At 35.7% G+C, this 21,274-nt stretch overlaps 1 protein-coding gene across 1 annotated transcript in view; it reads left to right on the top strand.

Annotated features, from left to right (window-relative positions):
• Positions 1–21,274, top strand: part of Tnpo-SR (transportin 3) — a 38,117-nt gene that overhangs the window by 4,013 nt on the left and 12,830 nt on the right. The window contains exons 5-14 of the mRNA XM_071598715.1: positions 3,477–3,640; positions 5,527–5,671; positions 5,807–5,953; positions 6,107–6,306; positions 7,661–7,800; positions 7,915–8,106; positions 10,139–10,239; positions 12,729–12,866; positions 13,906–14,046; positions 19,029–19,294. Coding sequence (XP_071454816.1) covers positions 3,477–3,640; positions 5,527–5,671; positions 5,807–5,953; positions 6,107–6,306; positions 7,661–7,800; positions 7,915–8,106; positions 10,139–10,239; positions 12,729–12,866; positions 13,906–14,046; positions 19,029–19,294 — 1,634 coding nt within the window. The remainder of the gene's footprint in view (positions 1–3,476; positions 3,641–5,526; positions 5,672–5,806; positions 5,954–6,106; positions 6,307–7,660; positions 7,801–7,914; positions 8,107–10,138; positions 10,240–12,728; positions 12,867–13,905; positions 14,047–19,028; positions 19,295–21,274) is intronic.

Below are 21,274 nucleotides of genomic sequence, written 5' to 3'. Positions count from 1 at the left end.
AAGTAGGCATCAAGATACCGCTGAAAAATATTCAACACCGCTGGGATTTGAACCCGGGCCCTCTGGGTGGGAAGCCAATACGATAGCCAATGCACCATCTTGATCCCCTTCTTCTAAACAAATGCTCCTCCAAAGTATCCTTGATTTTATTTTGCCTCTTTGGTGACAGGGAAGAACTGATTAATTTCATGAATCATTCAACTCAAATCAGCCTTTCTGCAAATCATCAAACATGTCAGAATGGGAATGGTTAAACATCAAGTAGCTATATTTATTCTGTTTAATTTTCAAAAAGCCTATGACTATATATATTTACTAGCATTTAATTAACTAGTTGAGCTAATTTAATTTTTTGTGGAGTCCAGTTTATTGGCTTCGGTCTCATCTCAGTGATTGCAAAAGGCGCATTCTCGAACTGGGTATCTAACGCCAAAGTTGTAGTGCAAGGCTCAATTATCAGCTCATTTCTTTCCTCACTATTTATTGATGATCCCCCAACTTCCTATTATTACATTGTATCACTTGCTCACAAATGGTTTCTCTACTCCACTCTTCCTTTACTGATTTAATCCCAAAAACATCCTATATCAAAGACAGGAGCATAGCACCTGAGTTGATTTTTGATCCATTTCTAAAACACACATTGGACACCAAACTATTCCTTGTGAAACAGAGCTTTATAACCTTCATGGACAACGCTCTGCGCTGGCCTGCACAATACCAAAATTTCAAAATGCATTCTTTCAGATAGCTTCATTAGAGATTCAGATTTAGTATGTGCATTCGATGGTTTCTGGCTCAACTTTGTGGAAGTTCATGTTCATTAAATGAAGAACACAATGTATTTTTCCTCTGTTCTTTATCTTGGTACTACTAATGTCAATGTTTAGGCGTCATCATCAGGTACAAATTACTAAGTTTGTGGTCTATTTATATAAGCCTAAGCATTGAAACTAGTCGTACCAAAATAAAGAACAGTGGGAAATACAGTGTGTTCTTCATTTAATGTTTTAGGATATGTATTTTCAAGCCAAAATGTATATGATATTTGTTCAAAAACTTTAATTCTCCCACACACTACTGTTAAGAAAAGATAAAAATAGTGGCAAACTGCAGGTATCAGTGAATGCTACTCTTAGGTTTATTTATAACAAAAGGAAACAGGACCGCATTGATGATTTGATTCTCTCAATTGTTGTGGCTCTAAGTGGAGCAGTACTGCTGTTGCCTTCTTATTCTATCGCTGTTTAGAATACTTGTACCTCATTAACCTTCGTATCTCTACTGCTGATTTATCCCTACAACTGTATTCAGGACAGGAGCACCAGATATTTATTATTATTATCTAAGGTTCAAGAGAGTCAAATGCTTGTTTTTTGAAATCTACAAATATTACAACTATGCTACTCCAAAAGAGTTCAGTAACCTATTGAATCAAATTGAGTAGCTTCAGGCGTATTGTGGTGGAAGTCGAACATAATGCATAGCTGATTGAAGCACTTTTCCACTTGATAAAATGATGTATAAAATCATTTATCAAGTGGAAAAGTGCTTCGATCAGTTATTCAACCTATTGGATTATTGACTTTTGATTGAATATTTCACCTGAGCGAACTCTGCCCCTATTTAATCTACCTTGATATTCAACTTAATGGTTATCCAGTGTTCTTCATTCTCTGTCCAATAAAATATTTGTAGGTGTTTTTGGGAAACTGGTAAAATGGAAATTCCTCTAGTTTTACTAGCCTGGTATATCTCCCTATTGTCTCTTTTCTTATGTAATGGATGTATGAAGGCCACTTTTCATTCCTGGGGGATCTGTGCTGTTTTCCAAATTTTTTTGAAAATATTTTTAGATCTTTTATTTTTGGGGGATCTGTGCTGTTTTCCAAATTTTTTTGAAAATATTTTTAGATCTTTTATTTTCTTTGGCTGGAACCATTTCAAAAGTTAAGCTGTTACGAGATCTCCCATAGCTTTGATATTTTTCAGTGTTAATTTACTCCTTTATTTCTATGAGTCTTGGCTGTGTATCAGATTCTAATAAATGTCTGAAAATTCTGACTTACAATATGGTGCTCAGCAATTTAGAAGTTGATAAAATATTTTACAAGTTTTCACAATTTGCAGTATAATTTAACTCAGTAATATTTCTCATTTTTCCTGTTCCACATTCATCACCTTTTATTGTTGTTACAGCCTTTGCTAATACTCTGAACGGTCATCGTGTACAACAAAATATCTATTTCTGGAGTCACCCCTTTGACAAGTATCCAAATGAATGTCATTTGTTTAATATATATATCTAGGAGAAATTTATAATTATTATATACTATATATATACACTTTTATTTCAATATAATGGAGGTAAACATTATCAAGGCAAAAGGAATGAGGATTGGAAAGGAAGTGAGCCCTATCAATAAAAATATGGAAGGAAAAAAAGCTGAATCAAGTAAAATCATTCCCATAAGTATGGTGGCTTAGAGTGGAAGTCATAAAGAGGAAAAAAAACAAATTTTAATGGAAAAAGAAGCCTTTGGAAGGGTGAAAGGATTGCTACCCTGTGCGAGAATTCTGATCGAGCTAAGAATGGGGTTCACCTAACATTTTGTGCAGAATGTAGTGGTATATGGGTCTGAGTTGTGGGCAATTATTTAGTGGGATCAGAGATATTCAAAGAGTTTTATAATATGTGGTGGAAAAAAGAGAAAGTGAAATGATGAAAGTGATGGCGAGGAATGAGGAGATGCTGAGGGTAGGGGAGTAGAAGTAGTTGGATAATGCAAAAAAAATCTTGGTCGGGCTACTCTCTGCGTAGGGAAGGCTTATAGAGCAGGAGTGTAGAAGGGTAAATAGAGCGAGGAAGAGGAAGAAGAAGGTTTAGAATGCCAACCGGTGTCCAGATTGGAAGAAGCTTAAAACAACCGAGAGAAACATAGGAGAGAGGAAAATGGAGGATGTTCAGCACACACCTATCACTGGAGAGATTACAGAAGAATAGTTTGGGCACATTTCAAGCTCCATTCTACTGTTGCATATTAGGCACATGGTTTCTGCAATGTTTCAACATAACTCCCTGCCACTTGATGCAATTTTTCCATTCTAAAAGGGTGCCTAGAAGAAATAAGAATCAAGATTAATTGTAGCTCATTTATTTTGTGTAACAATTGATGTGATTTCATGCATAAAAATAATTCAGCCTACTATTCCAGGTACTGTAATAAATAAGGAGGCTGGAGTAGTCATGTAAATGTGGTTTACATGGGGAAATTTTTTGCACATTAGTGAAACTTCTTAATGGACTATTATTATACCTCAAAAGGCAAAGCTACGTGCAGTACCATCAAGATAGATGTTTTTCCATAGAAATTAGCATGAATAAGTTCAATTGGCTTTTATGTGTATCAGATTCCAATGTATACAAATATTCAAAAGGTATCTGTGATTATAATTATCTGTATTTATTTTGGCAGGCCCCCTCTGCTGTTCATGAAGCAGCAACAGATTGTGTGTGTGCCCTTTTAGACTGTTTGGATAATGGTGAATGTGAAAAGGAATTAGAAATGCAGCTGTTTAGTGGAGTTATTGCTTTGGAGGAAGGATATCATCTTTCAGTTGCTCACGAGGATACAGAGAAGTATATACTTTTTTGATTTCTTAATTGGTTACCATTTACTATTTTTAAATTTGACAAATTTGATATCAATTGTGGTGCATTATTAGAAAAGGACTTTGAAAATAATGCGGTGTATTCTTTGAAATAGTCTTTCTTTAATCCTTTAAGCTGCAACCATGAGCAGCTCATTGGCCATAAGCAAATGTGGAAAACATGCTTTAATATGAATATTATATCTTAAAAACACCTCAAGGATCCAGTATTACTTGGGTCTCTTGCTATCATATTTTATTAAATAGTGCATTGAAATATACTGAAAAATATGTATGAAAACATTGAATTTAGAATAAGTACAAAAAGGGCATGATTAGGCAAAAAATAGTGATTGCATGAAAGGCAAAATTATTGAATATATTTTTGTGGTAAAATGCTCTGTTGTTTAGGGTATATTTTATTTCAAGAAAAAATCTAGGTACCTTAAAGCTTGGTATGACCACATAGTGATATTGATCAGAAAGCTCCTGTAGATATTCTCACATGATGCTAGTATGTCTGTAATTGTCTCTTCTGTTAAGTTACAATTTCAATTTATATGCATTCAGAAAAAAATCTGACGTGACCAGCACATCAAATTTTCGTTTCTATTTTCCTCTTTTTGACTTCATTAAAAAATATTATGTGTGCCTCTGCTTGGTCAAATGAAAGAATAGTCTGAAAATCATCTCCTCATACATTTGAAGCATTTAGTTTTTTAGAAAGCTCTTAAAGGGTCAATGGTTTTGGCGTGTCCTATTACGGAGAGTGAGCTGGCACCTGATAAGGTCTCCTTATTGAACATGTTGATTTGGGCCAAAAAAGACTAAAAATCCATGTTTAAATGTCATTTTAATAATGCATGATGTGATAGATGGTGGAAATAATAAAAAATTTCAATCCTTTATATATGTAAAGGTTCAAAGTCTCATACTAAATACACTACTCAATGCTGCCATGTTTTAACAAAAAAATACAATGGTTCATCACAAATATTCTTCTCGGTTTCATAAAAATAATTATCAGAATGCCAACTTCATTTCATTGGTTGTTTTGTTTGGTAATGCCACAGGTGCAAGCTGAACAGAAGGCCAAAACAGTCACTTCCAGCGGGTAAATGTTGGCCAAAATGCTATCAGTTCATCTACGCTTTAAAAATATGGAAAACATACAAATTTGTGAATTCTATGGTCTCGGGCTCAACTTTGTGGAGGTTCATGTTCGTTTAAATGAAAATACTTTGTAACTTCCACACAATTTTTATTCGTACTACCGGTTTCAAAAAACCCCTATAGCATGCCTCTTTTACCCTCCCCCAACCTCCTCATTTAGCCCAACCCAAAAACTTCCTTTCTCTTTCACCTCCCCCATGCCACCCCCCCCGCCAAGGGACCATTACCTGCCAGCCACGCGGCTTTCCCCCCTAACCCCTCTCCCTCCCATTAGCCATTCACCCCCCCCCCCAACACTCCTTTCCGAAGAGTGCATATATATACAACCCTGTGCTCAGAAAAATTTTTGCACCTGATGATGACGCCGAAGCGTTGAAACCGGTTGTACGAATAAAAATTGTGTGGAAGTTACAAAGTATTTTCATTTAAACATACAAATTTGTGTTGCTCACAATAGTGGTTTTTAGTTAATTTACTGGGGAGATTCAAATGAGATACACGTGGATACCCATTTATCTTTCAGAAATGAGCAAAATGTGTCCATTAAACGTATATTTCTTTTGAAATCTTGAAGTAAAAATTTTCATGAAAACAAAGCATCTATTTACTATGTATTGTGAAACTAAAAGTCAGGTTATGGCCCCATTTAGAAAAAAAAACCATGAACACTGATATATAATTTTAAATGCATTTATTTTTCAGGTCAATCAATTACTGTAGGATCTTTACTGAGCTGGCAGAGGCTTTCTTTAGTAAAATAGTAAATGAAAGTAGTGAGAACAAACCTCATTATGCAGTAAAAATTTTGGACCTTGTCCTGACTTGTGTTGGGCACCATCAGTATGAGGTAATATTTACATTTATAACCATGAGCTCTTTTGCGTTTTTTCACGTTGGCATTTGATTAATTTCACTCGATGTTTTTTGTATTGGAAATAAATATTTTTTGAAAATGCTGGTAATGATAAAAAATTTATTTCAGGTAGCTGAAATAACATTTAACCTTTGGTTTAGGTTATCAGAGGTTCTGTACCAAAAGAATAGTGAATCTCTAACATCTGTATTCAAACCATATATTGAAAGGTTAATAACATCTGTCTGTAGCCATTGCCAAATGGAACCAGATCATGTAAGAATCATTCACTCAATAATAGCTATTACCTTATTAATTCTCCAATTGAAATGGTTAATAGTTTAAGAGTAGAAATATTTTCTTTTTATAACAACTGAGTAATGTAACGGACAAAGATATTTTATGAATCATATAACAATTGTCTTACAGGAAGGAATTTTAGAAGATGGTGATGATTTCTATGAATTTAGAATGAAAGTATCAGAGCTAATTAAGGATGTGGTGTTTATAGTAGGGTCATCTAATTGTTTTAGACAAATGTTCATTCATCTCCAAAGTCCTGGTGTCACATGGGATTCTAGTGAAGCAGTTCTTTTTATAATGCAAGCAGTAGCAAAGAATATATTGCCGTGAGTACACATTTTCATTAAATCAAGTACTTGGCTTTGCAATATTTCCTGGTAAAAATCAAGTGTTTATTTTCTGTGTTGTAGTTATTGGGTTTGTATTCATTGTTTTAACTTTCTCAATGCATAGTGATAGTGGTACTACTTTTTATCAGTTATGCATCTAGAAAAATGATCTCTGATGGCCAAAACTTTTAGTGAGATGGATTGGTTTCTGATGAGTTAAATATTCTTGCATATTGAACAAGTCCTATTCATTCAGTAATGCCACTTTTTTTAAATCTTTGGAAAATTATTCTTGGTTTTGAATTAGGTTTTCAGACTTGGCAGGCCCAAGTTTAAAGGGCCTGTAATGAAATGTAAAAAAGTGCAAGAATCAAATTTAGACTGGGTTTAAGGAAAATATTCTTTGAGTTCTGGGTATTAATGTGCATATTGTCAGGATTATGTGATTTTTTTCTTTGTAATGTAATGATCAACTCATATAATTTTTTGTCACTCACTGCACTGATACCTTCAAGATGGAATCATTATAAAGTAAAAGGAAATATGACTCAGTGTATCAGAGTTAACTTATATTCTGAGGTATATATTACCACTCCTTCTTCCCCCATCATGTTTCCTAGATAGGCCATAGTTCTCAGTGATTCATAAAGGTGCTGCATTCATTAAGTGTTACCACTGGTCCTGGTATATGCTATGCCTATGAAAATCAATTGGTGTTCAACACTATTTCCTTGTAATTTATATTTTGTTTTTATAATTCCGTGTGGCCATTGTAAAAGCTGTGTGCACAGTTTATGGCAAGAGAAAAAATATGATCAATGTCATTATCCTGAAACACATTCAAGAAGATCCTAACCCATGCCAAAATTTTTCCCAAAGGCTAATTAATGTATTTGGCATTGTTTTGACACATAGTGAAGGATATGTTTTTGCTTTAGAAGTCCTGATATTTTCATTACTTTGGCAATAGTGTCTGTATGGATTTTCATCATATGCCTACTGGATAGATTCGTTTAGAAATTACTTTGATGACTAACTGGTCACTTAAATATGATCATCTACAAAACTACATAACTTAATCAATTCCTAGTCTTTTTTCATTCTTATTCCTAACCCTTCCTCCTATATTACAATTTCCTGGGCATATAAGTCAAAAACGTGAAAGAGAATGGAAAATCCTGTTTTATTCTCCTCCCTATGTTTTGTCCAACATGATTCTCCATCCACAGTCCTTATTACTGCAGTCTTGATTCTTCTTGTTGGTTCTCTAGAATATTATTATAAGTCAAGAGAGTGGTGTCATTTTGAGGCTTTTTATTACTATTCTAAGGTATATCATTTTTTTCAACAGAGAGGAAAAAGAGGTAGTGCCAAAGGTTGTTGAAGCTATTTTGAATCTCCCAGAAAATACACATGTTGCTGTAAGACATACATCAGTGTTACTCCTAGGAGAGTTATGTGAATGGGTGGAAAAACATACTGAAACCTTAGGTAAGTCATAATGAGAGGAAGGTAGTAGTTACCATTATATTGTTTGTTATTTACCTGGAGTTTTCACCGTATGCAATGTGTTTACTATGTTTAGGAATTTTCTTTAATTTTCAGAACCAATTCTTAACTTCTTGCTGTATTGCCTTCATAAGCCACTGTTAGCCACAGCTGCTGCCAATTCCCTCCAAAGTATCTGTAGTGCTTGCACAGAGCATATGGGTGTTCACTTCAATGGCTTAGTTCAAATAGTTCAGTCTCTGGATACATTTGCTATATCCAATGAAGCAGCTATTGGATTATTAAAAGGTAATGTCACTTTCATGTTTATTAATGTTATCAAGACTATTTTTTTCATTTTGAATACTTTCTTGATCCTTTAAGATTTTTACATATCATCTGAAAGAAGTCTTTCTCAGCCTTTACTTCACAGGATTCCTTCATGGTTAGGAAATATTCTGTTTCCTTGACCCTTATCATATCTCTCTCTTTAAAGCATTCTTTTGCCCTTCATTTAGATGAGAGCAAGGCAAATGATTACTAAGAGGATGATCAGTTTGGGTTTAAGAAGGGGAGAGGCATGCGCAATGCAATTGCATTAATTATATCATTAATCGAGAGAAATATATAATACAGTTAGGACGTATTTGCCTGTTTTGTAGATTTCAAAAAAGCCTTTGATTAAGTGAAGTGGGGAAAACTAATGAGTATACTGCAGAAAACTAGATTGGAGGGACATGAGGCTAATCCGCAACCTGTATAAGTCTCAGACTGCTCAGGTGCCAGTTCTCTCAGGAGAGAGCAGGGAATCTGGATGGCCAGTGTTAGGATGAGGTGTAAGGCTGGGTTACTTATTATCACTGGTGCTGTTCATTGTATATGTGGAGGAAATGATTAAAGAGGCATGGGAAGAACTGGAGGTAGGTTTGAAAGTCGGAGGGGAATTCCTAAAATCAGTTAGGATCGCTGATGACCAAGCTTTAGTTTGTCAGTCAGCCAAGGGGTTGCAAGCATTGCTGAGTGAATTAGAAATTCAGTGCAATAGATATGGTATGAGAATCAATATTAATAAAACAAAGGTTGTGTTATTTTCCAGAAAGAAAAAGGCTAAGCTAAACATTAATATAGGAGGGAAAAAGGGGATCAAGATGGTGTGGGGGCTAACGTACTGGCTTCCCACCAAGAGGGCCCGGGTTCAAATCCTGGTGGTTGTGAATATTTTTCAGAGGTACCTCGAACCCTACTTGAGGTGCCTTGTGGAGGGCACTTTGAGTGAGTATGCCGCCCGTTGGATGGGACGTTAAGCAGCGGACCCCTTGGTGCATTTCGTTAAGAAGGCTAATGCCAATGCCAGGTTTCTCTCCACCCTTCATCCTTTCCTGTCCATCCCCTGTGGCGCAAATGACCTCAGCTGTCGGTCGCCTCCTCTCAGTACTACTAGGAAGGAAAAAATAGAGCAGGTAAAACAGGTATTATACCTTGAAAGTGTTTTGGACCAACGCGGTCTAAGTAGTAGGGACGTAAGTAGAAGAATTGCCCTAGGCTAAGAGGTTTTCACAAGTAGGAGCGAGTTGATGACAGGGACGTTGAGTAAAAATGTTAAGAAATGACTCGTAAAAACTTTGATATGGAGCGTAGCTATGTACGGTGGGAAAATGTGGAACTGAAGTAGAAGGATTGACGTTGATTGTAGGCTTTGGAAATGTTGTTTAGGAGAAGAATGGAGAAGGTGAAATGGACCAAAAGATATACAAATGAGGAAGTGCTGACGAGGAGAGCTTATTTAAAGTATGGTGGGTGAGGAGAGGGGTTTGTTGGGAGAAATCCCAAGGAGGCAGGAAAAACGGATGAAGGGCATGATGATCGGTAGTGGGATGTTGAAGGCTGTATTAGAGGGGAGAAGGTTAGGCAAACAAGGAAAGGGTAGGAATAGGATAGGGATGTTGGTCGGGATTAAGGGAGGAAGGAAATATACAGAGATGAAGAGGGACTTGATGTAAAGTAGGATTGTGTTTTATTATGAGTCCCAAAATTTTTAATTTGTGGTTGTGTCCATCCAAAACCTACCTTAACCGGTAGATAATGTAATAGAAATAAATAGAATTCCATAAATAGCAGACTTAAAAATAACTTGTGATGAGATTTTTTAATTAACATGTTTAGCATTTTCATTGAAGTTAATCTGTGATTTTGTCTTTTTGTGATTTGTGAGATTTGTTTCTCTAATATTTGTATTCTGGCTTATTTTTTCTCACATTTAATTATGAAAATATTGATAACATGCTTCAGATGTAATAAGGAAATATAATACAATGGGACTAATTAATAACGTTCTTTTCAGGGGTATCAGTCATTCTTGGTAGACTACCTCCTGATGAAATACAGCGTGCTATGAAACAACTGTGTTGGATTCAAATAACACCTCTCTGTCAGCTGGTGGAGGTGAGTTTAGATCCGGTTTTTTGTGGAATATGCTGCCATATATGTCTTGCCTTTTATGAAAATGTGTAGCAAATGAGGGTTAAAAGTAAATTGAACTAACACTGTGATTGAATGGCAATTGGTGTTCCCTCCTTGAGTAACTTTGTTTCATATGGTAGCCTTTGCCACTACGTGAGAATGTTTAGAATTTAAAAATATGAAGCTCACAAAACTATGAGCTGTTAGAATTCATTTTGGTAAATCATCAGACTGTTTCTCCTGTTCAAATTGCATCAAATTTCATGTGATAGGCCCTGATAATTGCAATCTTTATGAAATGACTGTTTGCTATCATTTCTCTTTGATCTGTATTTCCATTACAGGTCACTTCTGTTTCATTATTTAAGAATATTTGCATTTGTGGAGCTAAATTTTCTTGAAATTTACCATGTATTTTTTAAATAATAATCATTTTAAAAACATTCCCAATTTCATGAGCTAGTAGATGGAATTTTGATGTAATCAGATTTTATGATCTCTGAATAATCAATCACTGTATTGACTTGTATTTATTACCAATGATGATTTTATTATCCCCTTTTAGTTTTAATTAAAATTTAGCAATTTTCCACAAAATAAAATTTAATACAACCAGTTTCAATGTAACTTCCTCATCATCAGGTCTATCACATCATCACCTGATGATGATGTAGCTACATTGAAACTGGTTGTACTAAAATTTATTTTGTGGAAAATTGCCAATTTTTAATTTTTCATGATATTACTCCATATCACGCCTGAGTCATCTTTTTTTTAAATTGCCTTTTAGGTTATTTGTTTGGCTTATAGGATGGTATAGCAGTTCATATGGGTAATTCATGTCTTAGGTATCAACCTGGAAACTAATAATAATGAAATTTGTTGTCTCCAGCATAACTTTATGGAATTTGCATTCCCTATTGCAATGAAATTATTGACTTTGTAATTCCACAAACTTTATTTAAAAACATAACCCAGGTTTCGACATTGAATGTCTTCATCAGGTGGTCCTCATAGAAGTAAACTTGGTATATATATTTTCTGAGCAGGGGAGGGGAGATTGATGAGAGAAGGAATTTAGAGAGGAGAGGGATAAATAGGTTAAAATGTAGGTTGAAGGAAGAAAGAATAACATCTTTCGGTGTCAGTCGTTGACTTGGAATAGTGGTAGGTCTGAAGTGGGGATGAACATGCAAATGAAATTTTGTATCCCTCCCACTCCCGACTCCTTGACCTACCATTTTTTCAAGTGACACCAAAAGATGCAATTCTCTTTTCCTCCCACGTGCATGTTAATCTTTTTACCCCTCCACCTTCCCTCTCTGACCAATCTCCTCTCTTCTGCTCAGAATGTATATACATGGGTGTTCTGAAACGGTTCCAACCTCAAAAATTTCAGAAAAAATGGCTTGTATCTTTGTTAGGTCGGAAACTTTTCAGACCACCCTCATATGTATACCAAGTTCGCTTCTATGAGGGCCACCTGATTTTCATTTAAATATAATAATAATGATTTCCCAAATAATTTTATCAAGCTCCATATTTCTTTTTTAATAGTATTTACCTAAGTATTTCCTTTCATCCCAGTTGATCGATCATCAGAACCTTTTAAATCTCACCATTTTATCTTACCAATAATTTAGAGTCTACTGCACCTATCTCATTGTTTAATTTTAACAAAATTTAGATGTGTGACTTTTTATGGTTAGTCAGATCCTATGAGAGTTTCAAGGTTTATACACATTTATAATGATAAGGAATAATGAAACTCTCCTCTCTATCATGTATTTTTATATTAGTGGCTTCTCATGATGTGAAGAAATACTATGTAATAAAATTTCAGGTGATTTAGAAGGAAAAATAGACTTGTAGGGTTTCTCCCGTGAATGTTTTTTGGTATACAATATCTCTGAATAATTTTTTATGTATGTAAAAATATTGTTTACTTATATACTTTCCTTTGTGTGGAAACAGTACTATAAAAATGGGGAAAGTGTTATCCAAAAATTTGTGTAAAAGTTGTTCTGAAAACTCAATGTGCAGTTGATGTGTAATCATAATTTTTGTGCAATAATCTCTAAGTGTTAAACCTTAAAAAATGTCTGCAGGACTGATAATATTAAACTTCTTGTAAGCCATCTATATAACTTCTAATAGGGTCATTATTTCTTTGAAGGCGAAAAATTTGCCACTGTTAACAGCATCATATTTATCTATTTATCTGAAGCATTTAACTGAAAAAAGTGGAACCAACTGATCACTAATTGTATTGTTGTTAATTCTATTAATTAGTTATTGTTAAATTTTAATGTATTTTTGCTACATATTCTTTTATAAAAATATCACTCCCATTTGCAGTATTGAAGTACTGTTCAGTGTTTTTAATCGTTTACTGTGATATTAATAAATTTCAGATGAGTCAATTCCTAGATAGTTTTAAGTCCCATTTGTTCTTCTTTTGATTGTTACAGAATAACTCTCTCAAGGCTGAAAAGGGTACAAAAACGGATCCAGCTCTTTGGTTGGATCGGCTGGCCATCATATTCAGACATACCAACCCAGTAGTTGAAAATGGCAAAATTCATCCATGTCAACCTGTGATTACCGAGGTAAAATATTCATATTTGAGCATCAATATCATGATGTCAGTTTCATCTGGCCATAAAAGTACTTACTTAATGGGTGCATGTATTTCATTTTTGAATTAAAAACAATAGCAATACACATCCTATTGTTGTACTATTTTGCTGTCACTAATGCAATACTTATGGCTTGGCTAGGCATTTCAAAATAAACTGTAATTTAGTGTGGGATATGATTACATTGTACTTTGCCTTATTGTTAAAAATCAAGTGTGTTTTCTTGGCCTGGGATTCTGTAAGATTTGAATTATTTGGTGTATTTTGCATTTGTCTAAATTCTTTTTCTATCGCTGCTGTGCGCTATGCTGCTGTGCGCTCTGTTCATTTATCCCTGTAAAAGATCCTGGAAATATTCCATCCAGTTCACCACCATAAAAAGGAACTATGTATTTACATGTTACATTTTTCTTGCGTCATCTATCCCATTTGGGGTAGTAGTCTCTAGGCTTTTTTAGTTTTTCCACCCTTTAGCCTTGTTAACTACTTTTCTTATATTTTCAGCCATGATCTCTCTATGACTGTACTAATATCCTTTTATACTTCTATATAACTTCTAAGCCTTGAATATGCTGTTCTAGCATCAGATGTATAAATACTTGACCATTTCTGATGTAAATTTCTTTAAAATAATATTATTTTCTTTTTCTCCTCAATATATCACTCCTTGTGTTCTGTTGTGCTGCATTTTTCGGCTTCCCCCAAAGCTTTATGTTTTGATTTATACATGCATGTCTTGCATGAGTTGCTTGCATCCATCACTTGCATTACCATCTCAAATCATAATAAGTTTTAAAAAGCCCATTGAATGTCATGCAATGGAGGCATGACTTGTAACATGAGTAGGTAACTTGAGGTCGTTCTATTGGCATGACTTTCTTGCCAAATTATTGAATAAATAATTAATTCATCTACAGGAGAGAAAAACCTAAATTTTAATGTAGAAATCTTTTCATTGTAGTACTTTGATTATCCAATGGATGGTGTAAATATGTATATTATTTTGCAGATTTGGCCTGTCCTATCAAATACTTGTACAAAATATCAAGCAGATTCACGCATAATGGAGAGATGCTGTCGCTGTCTGAGGTTTGCTGTAAGATGTGTGGGGAAGCAGTCCCTTCACTTACTTGAGCCACTAGTGAAACAGGTAACTATGATTAAGTATTTGTTGAGAGTGACAATTTAATAAGAAATTTTGGTAGTCTTAGAGAAATGCAGCTGCCTAATTATCAGAACAGGATGCAGTCTTAAGTATAAAATGGCCCCTGTATTACATGTTGTAATGGTGTGATGTGTGCTATTGTTGCTCATTTCATTTGCTGAAATAAACTTAGGAAGTCCACCAATTTAAAAATAAGGCATCTATCAGGTGTCAAATATTGAATGATGTTATCCAGAGTTACTTCTTACAGGCAACCTATTCTTTTTCCTGTGACAAATTATCTTCCAGTTATTGATATTGATTTTTTTTAAAATTTTCTTGGCTATCTATATCTATTTATCTTTATTGATTTTTTATTTCAAATATGCTGATATTAAATTTCTACTCAATTCAACGGTGGAAGTCACATTCCTCTGGCCATTAGTAACTGACAGAGAATTCACCTTAAAGTTTTGAGGCTTGAAATAATCTTTCCATTGTTATTTTAAAGAATAGGCTCCTGTATTGGATCTACCAAACCTTTTTGCAGAAATCAAACTAGTAACCATTCATCCATTGTCTGCTAATGTGATGGCATGTATTCTTCTTTCCCAGCTCTGTATTTGGCCAACTTCTCTGAGATAAAATGCAATAAAACCTCTCATATATATTTTTTGGGTGCCAGTAAAAATGAGTAAAATTAAGTGAATTTATTATGTAGGTAACTTATTTTTAATTTGAAAAATTTACATTTTCCCCAGATTATCATGAAATAATTAATCATCATTTTAAAAAATATAAATTATTATAAATATTAATTTGCTGAACTATTGAAGCATTACTTATCAAATTTGTGAAAGGGTTGATTTTAAGTGTGGATAAACCATTTGCTGCCATTTATTAAGGCTCTCTGTTCTTCATTTATGGTAATGTGTGGTATTTGTTTTTTTCTGAATATGATTAAATTCCTGAGATTGTTGTTAGTTCAGATTTTTATGTCACTTACGACCCTGATGCACAGCGCATGCATGTATAATAGCAATAATAATATAAATGCTCTAATTGCCCATATGTGTTAATTAATGCAAACAAAAGTTAATATAAAGGTGATGTTATATGTACATTAACCTTTAGGGGACCTTAAAGATAATTAGCACCAGTTATAAAGATGCTGCATCAGTGAACCTCTTAAGCAGTGTGGGTTTTTACGTGTATGGAAGAAACCAGTTGCTACATTATTAATTATCTGAAGTCCAATCCAATAGGACATTTATCCATTAGTCCTATCCAAGGGCATTCACTGATCTTCTCTCCTAACTCAATGGCTACTATCTGTCTGGGGATCATTTCTGTGCTGTGTTTTCTGATTATCTAACTCTGGATGGAGGGAGGAAGCACACAGTAAGTGACGGCATTAGTAGAACTATTGCAAGCCTAACTCAAAACTTAACTTAATCTCGGTTAAAAATCCAAATCAGTGGGGATCTTGTTTCAATTAATAAATCTTCAATTTTGTGTAATAAGCTAAATTGTATGGGAGATAATTTATGGGTTATTCCATGTAATAACTTGAGTTTATCCATCGTAGAATCGTAGAAATTTGTCATTATTGCTGCTAAATCATGTCTGCAGTTCTTTCCCTGGAGTTGTCACTTTCCTCTCACACAATGTCATCTTCACTTCCATGGAGTGCGTTGCTAATATCATGTTTTTAAAAAACAAAATGATGTCTACTTTTAGTTTTCAGCCCGGAGTTTTTCTGTGGCAAACACTAGAAATTGACATCCATTTCATTCTTCTTATCAGGTTGATGTCATGAGTTGGTGCCTTTTAACCTTACTTTCATATTGAAGTGGCAGTCTCAGTGGAAGCTTCGACCATTTCAGAGCACATGAATGTAAATTTTTTACTCATCTATATTTACTAAATCCTCCTATATTCATGTATTGCCTTCTCAGTCACAAGTAGGCCAAGGTTTCAGCTGCCTTCTTTCCATGATCTGAAGCATAATTCATGAATTCAGGTTTAAATGCAATACTGTGCAATATCTTCTCTCTTAAGATCTCATGAAGTTATTATCATCTTAAATTTTTATGTGACTCTTAGTTTCTGTTATTATTTTGATATTTCTGAAATCTCTATTGAAAGCAACATTTTTTTGCCTTTTTGACACTCTTAAGGTTGAATGCGTGTAGATTCTGAGTGAATTGGGCAAGATACAATGTATTTGTATAATAGCAGAGGGGAGAGTTCCCTGTTGGCCCAATGCATACTAAGTTTCTCGGCAGCACCATATGTGACATGAAACTAAACAATACAACAGACTTGCAACAATATATTAAAACACTGTTGCCTGCTACTGACTCAAAAAGGTGATAGTATCAAAATTTGTTGTGAAGGCAACCATTTTCTATGCCTGATGTGGGAAAAAAATATTAGTTCAAGGTCTGTTGAAAAAGTTCCGAAACTTTTTATTACTGAAAAAAATACTTCACTAACAAGTTATTGGTCATGGTCCCCTTCAAAATAGTCTCCTCCCCTACTTATACACTTATTCTGACATTGTTTCCACTTTTTGAAACAGTCCAGAAATGCTTCTTCTGGAATGCTCATAAGCTCCACCATCACATTTTTCTCTATATCTGGAATGGTGGTATATCTTTTTCCTTTGAACAGGGTTTTTAGTTTTAGGAACAGGAAAAAGTTGCATGGGGCCGGGTCTGGTACTAGGATGGGTGGGGAAGCATAGTCGTCTTGTTTTTGGCAAAAAACTCATAAGTTCTGAGAGACAAATTAGCCAGCACATTGTGGTGAAAAAGCCATTTGCCTCTCCTCCAAAGTTTGGGCCTTTTTTGACATTTGAGCAAAGTTGTCAAGATTTTTGGGGGGGAGATATTTCACCAATTCATTGTGAAGATTGCGCTTTTGTCCAAGTTTGCAATGCCATATTTGTAAACCCCTGACTCATCATTTGTTATGATCCTGGACAAGACGGTTTCATCCTCTTCAGTTGATCGAACAGTTCCTGACAGACTTGAACTCGATGTTGTTTCTGGTCTGCTGTCATCAGGTCAGGCAACAATTTGGCAATGCATCATCATATTAGCTAACATAGCAGTAACATCAATGCATCCTCAATTTTTTTAGTCAGGATTTCATAGTGTGAACCAATTGAGATGCCTCACTCTTCTGCAAGTTCTCTGGCAGTGAAATATCGATTTGCTCGAATAAGATAGTTCAATTTCTCGATATGGGGGTCATCAGTTGACGTTGATGGTCTTCCGGAACACTCATTGTCTTCCACTGATTTCTGCCCCTTTTTGAAATGGGTGAACTGCTCATAACCTATGGTACGTTTCATGGTATCCTTACCATAAACCTTGGTAGTCAACTCAAAAGTGTTTGTGGAGGATTTGTTTATTTTCACACTGAATTTCCCAGAAAAATGCAGCTCCTTCAAAGAGCTCATTTCAGTGGATCCGATTTGTCGCCACACCCCATGAACACCCCTTCAAATAAATGGCCGTAACTAATCATCAAAGTGGTTGAAGTTGGTTATTCAAGAAGTTTCTGCGGACACAATGCCTCAGTGTGGATTAAAAAATAACCAACTGGAGGTGCGCTCTTTAGAAAGTTCGGGAACCTTCTGTACAGACCGGGGATCGAGATGGTGCGGGGGCTAACGTACTGGCTTCCCACCCTGAGGGCGCGGGTTCATATCCCGGCGGTGTTGAATATTTTTCAGAGGTATCTCGATCCCTACTTGAGGTGCTTTGTGGAGGGCACTTTGAGTGAGTACGCCGTCCGTCGGATGGGACGTTAAGCCGCGGACCCCTTGGCGCCTTTCGTAAAGAGTAGGCTAATGCCGACGCCGGGTTTCTCTCCACCCTTCATCCTTTCCTGTCCTTCCCCTATGGCGCAAATGACCTTAGCTGTCGGTCGCCTCCCCTCAAAACTACTACTACTTCTGTACAGACCACACAAATATCTTTCTGGTGAATTGGCTTGGGCTTATAGGTCAAAGTTACATCTGTATACCCCCAGCCGATGAAGAGACAGGCTGATTTCAGAGCACATTTTGGAGTAAAAAAAGTTACATCTTGTGGGCCGGGAAATATGTTACCATAATTTTTCCTTAAAAATACATGCATTGCATCACATCATTATGTTTGACTGGGAAGTTTTGGAGTAGTGTATTTTTTTTGAAGGAAATAAAAAATTGTTGACCTTTATTCTGGTAGCTGGACTCTCTCATTGCTGGACTACCTCCCAAATTAAATATCGAAAACAGCAAGTATCTACAGCCACTTACATGTCTGACATGTAAGGTGAGTGCAAGGTTCCTTGTATCATAATGAAGCACCCTTATTATTGATGGAACTTTTAATTTTATCTGAAAGCCCACTTTGCCCTAATGCATTTGCAATAACAATAAATTTTCCATGATTAAAATTTTACAAAAACAAGGTATGGCTGTAGCTAAGTACATGCCATAGTTGTGTTTTAAATTACTTAAGTGACATAATTTTTTTGGACATTCTATGATGTATATTATTTAATTAGGATTATGTCAGAATGATATGGGATTTTTATGGCTTGCGGCTCTAATTTATTCCCTATGAAGTCCTTTGAAATCACTGGCAAACAATGGTTCACAAAAATGGAAGGGAAATATTCCATTGGATTGCATTTCATTCTCCAGATATTCTGACTTCAGCTCAATCTAGGAAACTCTTACTGCATTTAGTCTGAATTTAGATAAGAATTTAGTGTCATAGGTTATTGTCATTCCCTCTTTTGTTCATTAAACCTCCTTTTCTTTCAGCCCATAAGTTACCAATCTATCCTTCAGTTGCTGATCATCTACCATAATAAGAAAACTATTTCATTATATTTTTTATTGCTGGAGTCAAAATCTAAGAGAAATGTTTTAAAATGGGTCATTGATCATAGATAATTAGGTAATTTTCTTTGTTTTTTGTTTCCAGATTGTCACCCTATATCAACAGAATCATCACAGTTGTTTTCTGTACATGGGTAGCATATTGGTTGATGAGTATGCTATGGATCCATCATGCACCCCTGGACTCTTAGCAATGCTGCAAGCCTTCCTTGAACCAACCTTCGCCCTCCTGAAAGATCCACCTCCTGCTGCCAGTGATAACACAGCCATAGATTCAAGGTTTTCAGCTGCTGGACTTGGACTCAAGAACAATCCTGACACTGTTGATGATTTGTTCCGGCTTTGTGCAAGGTATAAATCCTCTCCTGATGCTAATCCCTCTATTATTTGAAATTTGTGTACCGTAAACCCCTGATTTTCCAAGCTAATAACAGGTGCTTAGATAATCTGAAAACCCATATAATCTGCTGATTAGCCTTTTTTCAGGTTTCCATCCGTGCACTGCTCTGGCAAAAATATACATCCCCTGCTGAAATACCAGCATCAATCAATGAGTAGATCCTTTTTACATTATCATTTTATGGTGGAAAAGAATCTTGTAAGGCTATCCCGACTTCTTTAAAATGTGTGCAAGCCTTGTGGGGTGATGTGAAGCCTATTGTGAGTCATTGGACCAGTTTTTATGGGGTCCAATGAAAGTCGTAGTAGTAGTAGTAGTAGTATTTAGGGGAGGCGACCGACAGCTAAGGTCATTTGCGCCATTAGGGATGGATAGGAAAGGATGAAGGGTGGAGAGAAACCCGGCATTGGTATTTGCCCACTCATTACGAAAAGCACCTTAACGTCCCATCCGATGGATGGCATACTCACTCAAAGTGCCCTCCACAAAGCACAAGTACGGATCGAGATACCACTGGAAAATTTTCAACACCACTGGGATTTGAACCCTGGGCCTCTGGGTGGGAAGCCAGTACGATAGCCACCGCCCCATCTCGATCCCCATTAAAGTCGTATTTGGCAAAAAATAACTAAAGTTTTCTTACCTTGAAGACCCTTGTCGGCAATCAGCAGCAGAAAGAAAACAATAGGGTACCTAGCTTTGTAAAAGCAAACTCACTTAGTCTTAAATTTAATAAAAATGTACTTGACAAAACATTTTCATCTTTCCATTAAATAATCAGTCATTGCTTTTTTTATGCATTCAAGTTCTTCCCTATCTGACCCTTAATCTTTAACACATATGAAATATCTTGGAAGTCAGTTTTTGCTGGAATCCTGCATTGTATATTCAGTCCAAAAGAGTATCTTCACAGATGAGAGCAGTTGCAAGACACACGTGGCTGCCTGGCTCTCCCTCATCTCCCTCACCTCACTTCCTTTGGTGCCTGACAAATTTTGATTGGACAGGGCCACCTCCACTGTCTATTCTTCAGTGAGAAATTCAAAATGAGGGATCTTGAGAGTCAACCAGCAGCCACCCCAGAATCTCACATTTCTTCACATTTTCAAATCCAGTTACTGAAGGCACCCAACTGGAGAGTTGTGCAGCATATGTGTGCAACCACATCTGGTTAAACAAAATCACCATCATCAATATTTGTATTGTAGTCCTTGAATCAATTAAATCCTTATCTTATTTCATATCCATTGGCTTACTTAAGAAATTTCTCCCTTCACAATTTCCCATGCCGTTGAACCATTAAAAAACACCTTTGATGACCGAAGATTTATTCCGAAAACCTGAAACATTTTTATTAATTGAAACAAGCATCTTTAATAGTTCTTGTCTGAGTGTTTTTTCGTGGATACAATCACTCCTTAATCCATTGGCTTAAGAATGGAGGCAGCAGAAGTTTAGCAAATATCTCTATTTTTTTAAACAAGGATGTACCTGTTGGGTCGACAGGGAGAATTATCTAAGAAAAAATGTACTTTCTCAATATGCAATGGATTAGTGAATTGGTGAATTTGTTTTTCATCCTTGGAGGAAGTGTGGGTTTTTTCCCCTTCCTATAGTCAGAAGTTTCATTTTTTTATTTCCTGATATATTACTACAGAATACATGTAGAACCATCGATCTCTCTTTCAAAGTCTTGTGCCCAGGAATTGATTTTTGTGTCCTTTGTTAGCAAATATTTTGATAAACACTTCCAATACACCCTGGTTTCATCAACATTGAAAATTTGATGAATCTAACACGCACGCACCGGCGTGCCGTACACGCACCAATGGCGAAGAATTCCTTTCCTTGGCCATCTCTCACTCAGGACACAACAAATACTCGCAAAAAACCATATCAAAGCCGCTTTTTACAATTCACGTACTTTAAAA

The sequence above is a fragment of the Hetaerina americana genome, unplaced genomic scaffold (genome assembly GCF_022747635.1).
Source record: "Hetaerina americana unplaced genomic scaffold, ioHetAmer1.1.p SCAF_10, whole genome shotgun sequence".
Lineage (NCBI taxonomy): Eukaryota > Metazoa > Arthropoda > Insecta > Odonata > Calopterygidae > Hetaerina > Hetaerina americana.
The sequence above is the reverse complement of the archived record's forward strand: the minus strand, read 5'-3'. Positions and strand labels throughout refer to the sequence as shown.